The sequence below is a fragment of the Octopus bimaculoides genome, chromosome 23 (genome assembly GCF_001194135.2).
Source record: "Octopus bimaculoides isolate UCB-OBI-ISO-001 chromosome 23, ASM119413v2, whole genome shotgun sequence".
NCBI lineage: Eukaryota > Metazoa > Mollusca > Cephalopoda > Octopoda > Octopodidae > Octopus > Octopus bimaculoides.
The window spans coordinates 29,853,694-29,856,273 of NC_069003.1; the positions used below are offsets into that span (position 1 = coordinate 29,853,694).

The window sequence follows — 2,580 nt, forward strand, 5'->3', positions numbered from 1 at the left end:
TTACATTTGCTTTTGAATGTCAGTTTTCATCAATTTTATTCTATCAACATTGACCCAAAGGTTCCAGTATTTCTCACCCGTAGTTCCTTTCAAAAAGTTGTAGAAGTTACTGAAATCTTCATGGGTTTCCATTGTGTAGGTACCCAACGGTTCCGCATTCATCGCATCGGATTCGTTCTCTTCAGGAATAATGTCTTCCCATGATGGCTCTTCTTCAAGATCACTTTGAGAGTAAATATTTCCAAGAATTTCTGATGATGTCGCATCAATAGGGAGACTACTTCTCTTAACTGGATGCTTCATATGAATATTTGGTTCTGTTTTAGCTTTTCCAAGACTATATGATGAAGTTCCATCAGTTTCATCAAGTTGTGGTAACACATTTTCTTGAACATGGTTTAATGGTATTGGATTTTCTTCCATATTCTTTGATGGTGTTACATCTTGCTCCAGATTGTTTGATGGTGTTTCAACATTGTTCAATGGGGTTACATCTTGTTCCAGATTGTTTGATGGTGTTACATCTTCCAGGTTGCTTGATGGTGTTTCAACATTGTTTGGTGGTGTTACATCTTGTTCCAGATTGTTTGGTGGTGTTACATCTTGCTCCAGATTGTTTGATGGTGTTACATCTTGTTCCAGATTGTTTGATGGTGTTACATCTTGTTCCAGATTGTTTGATGGTGTTACATCTTGTTCCAAATTGTTTGATGGTGTTTCAACATTGTTTGATGGTGTTACATCTTGTTGCAGATTGGTTGATGGTGTTACATCTTCTAAATTCTCTGATGGTGTTATATCTTCTTCAAGGTTGCTAGGTAGTGTGGTCTCTTCCTGGTTTGCATCTCTGAAAGAAAAACATGTGTGTAAGTATATCCATCTAACTATATAAGTGTGCATGTGTGTGTGTGTGTGTGTGTGTGTGTGTGTGTGTGTGTGTGCATGCACGTGTGTATTTATTGTAAATGTTGTGTACACAATTAGATGTATGACTACTGATGATTTGAAAATATGCAGAAATCCAGATCTAGCAATTCCACCATTGATGGTGGAATTGCTAGATTTGGAAGCTGGAAGCTTTTTGTCTGCTACTGATATTTCTATACTTTTAAGCACTGTATGTTTATACAAGATACCTTTTCAAAATAAATACTGCAATATTTATGGCATTCTTACTGTATATCCATGTTAAATAAGATATGCAGATCCCTATTACAACAGGTAATATCTATTTAAGGGTGAGCGAACAACAAATTGGTGAATTAATAATTTGCAGCAACTTACTTGCTCCCAGTTTTGTTTTCCGCTTCCTCGTCATCTTCCAGCACATCAAACGTCCTTTTTTTATTCAGCTTATCGGCTGTAATACTGAAATGGAAGGTGTTCAGTTTCGACAAACACGGTTCTGAAGCTAAATCAGACATAATCCTCTCTTCTGAACTACTGCCTAACATAGCCAAAGCACTTTTAAAAGTTGCCACCGTCACCAACGCAGCAAGTTGGTCTAAATTCTGAATCGAATCCAAATAACTCACTTCAGATTCGTCGCATGGCGTCTCGACTAAATCTTCAATAGGTTCCAAGTAGATTATCGGAGACACGTCTTTGAAAACCACACATTTAACTGAGACATCTGCAGCAGATTCCTTTACTTCATCCTCTTGATCTCCCTTTTCTTGATCTTCTTCATCTTTAGAAACTTCCTTCTCACTATATTTACTCGTGAGGGATTCAGAGAAAATTTCTCTTGATATGACAAGCATGGAATCAGATGACACTTCATCTGATATCATAGATTTCTGTATTCTGTACCAGTCTTCCAAATCTCCTAGTTTGGTTTTACCTTTTGAAATGTGCAGAGCCTCCATTAGATATTCTAAAGATGTTTTTTTCTCGACCTCATAACTATCCTCCTGTTTTGCTGTCTGATACTCAAGCTCTCGAAAATCCAACATTAGGCCATGCTTAGGGTGCTTTAGCTCAACGATCTGTGCTTGTGACAGAAGTTTAGCAATTCGATATTCAGCATATGAAAGGCTTCGCAGAAATGTTGACAATCTTGTTGCTTTGATCCATTGGAGTCCAACATCTTTACTTAAAGTCTGTCAAGAAACACATTAGCAGTTTTAGAAAAGAAAAAACAACAACAATTCTCTGATTTATTAACATACTGTATACATGAATATATATATATATGTGGAACCAGTAAAAGATATAAGAAATATACAAGGTGTGGCAGAAGTAATGTACTTTTGTGTAGTTTTTGAGTTTTCTAGTTTCTGATTGAGTTTCTTTTTTTATTTCAGAAATTTAAGATAAATATGGCCATGTGATTAACGAAGAAACAAAGAGTTATGTAATGAATTTGTGTTCAATAAAAAAATTACTTAATAAACATTTATATATGATAGGTGCAGGTGTGGCTGTGTGGTAAGTCGCTTGCTTACCAACCACATGGTTCCGGGTTCAGTCCTACTATATGGCACCTTGGGCAAGCGTTTTCTACTATAGGCTTGGGTTGACCAAAGCCTTGTGAGTGGATTTGGTAGACGGAAACTGAAAGAAGTCCGTCATATATAT

The 2,580-nt window shown here is 36.5% G+C and overlaps 1 protein-coding gene across 1 annotated transcript in view; it reads right to left on the reverse strand.

The window, feature by feature from the left end:
• The window catches only part of LOC106869931 (uncharacterized), a 2,912-nt gene continuing 332 nt past the window's right edge, over positions 1-2,580 (reverse strand). The window contains exons 2-3 of the mRNA XM_014915868.2: positions 1,285-2,102; positions 1-847 (exon numbers count right to left, since the gene is read on the reverse strand). Coding sequence (XP_014771354.1) covers positions 1-847; positions 1,285-1,955 — 1,518 coding nt within the window. The 5' untranslated portion in view covers positions 1,956-2,102. The remainder of the gene's footprint in view (positions 848-1,284; positions 2,103-2,580) is intronic.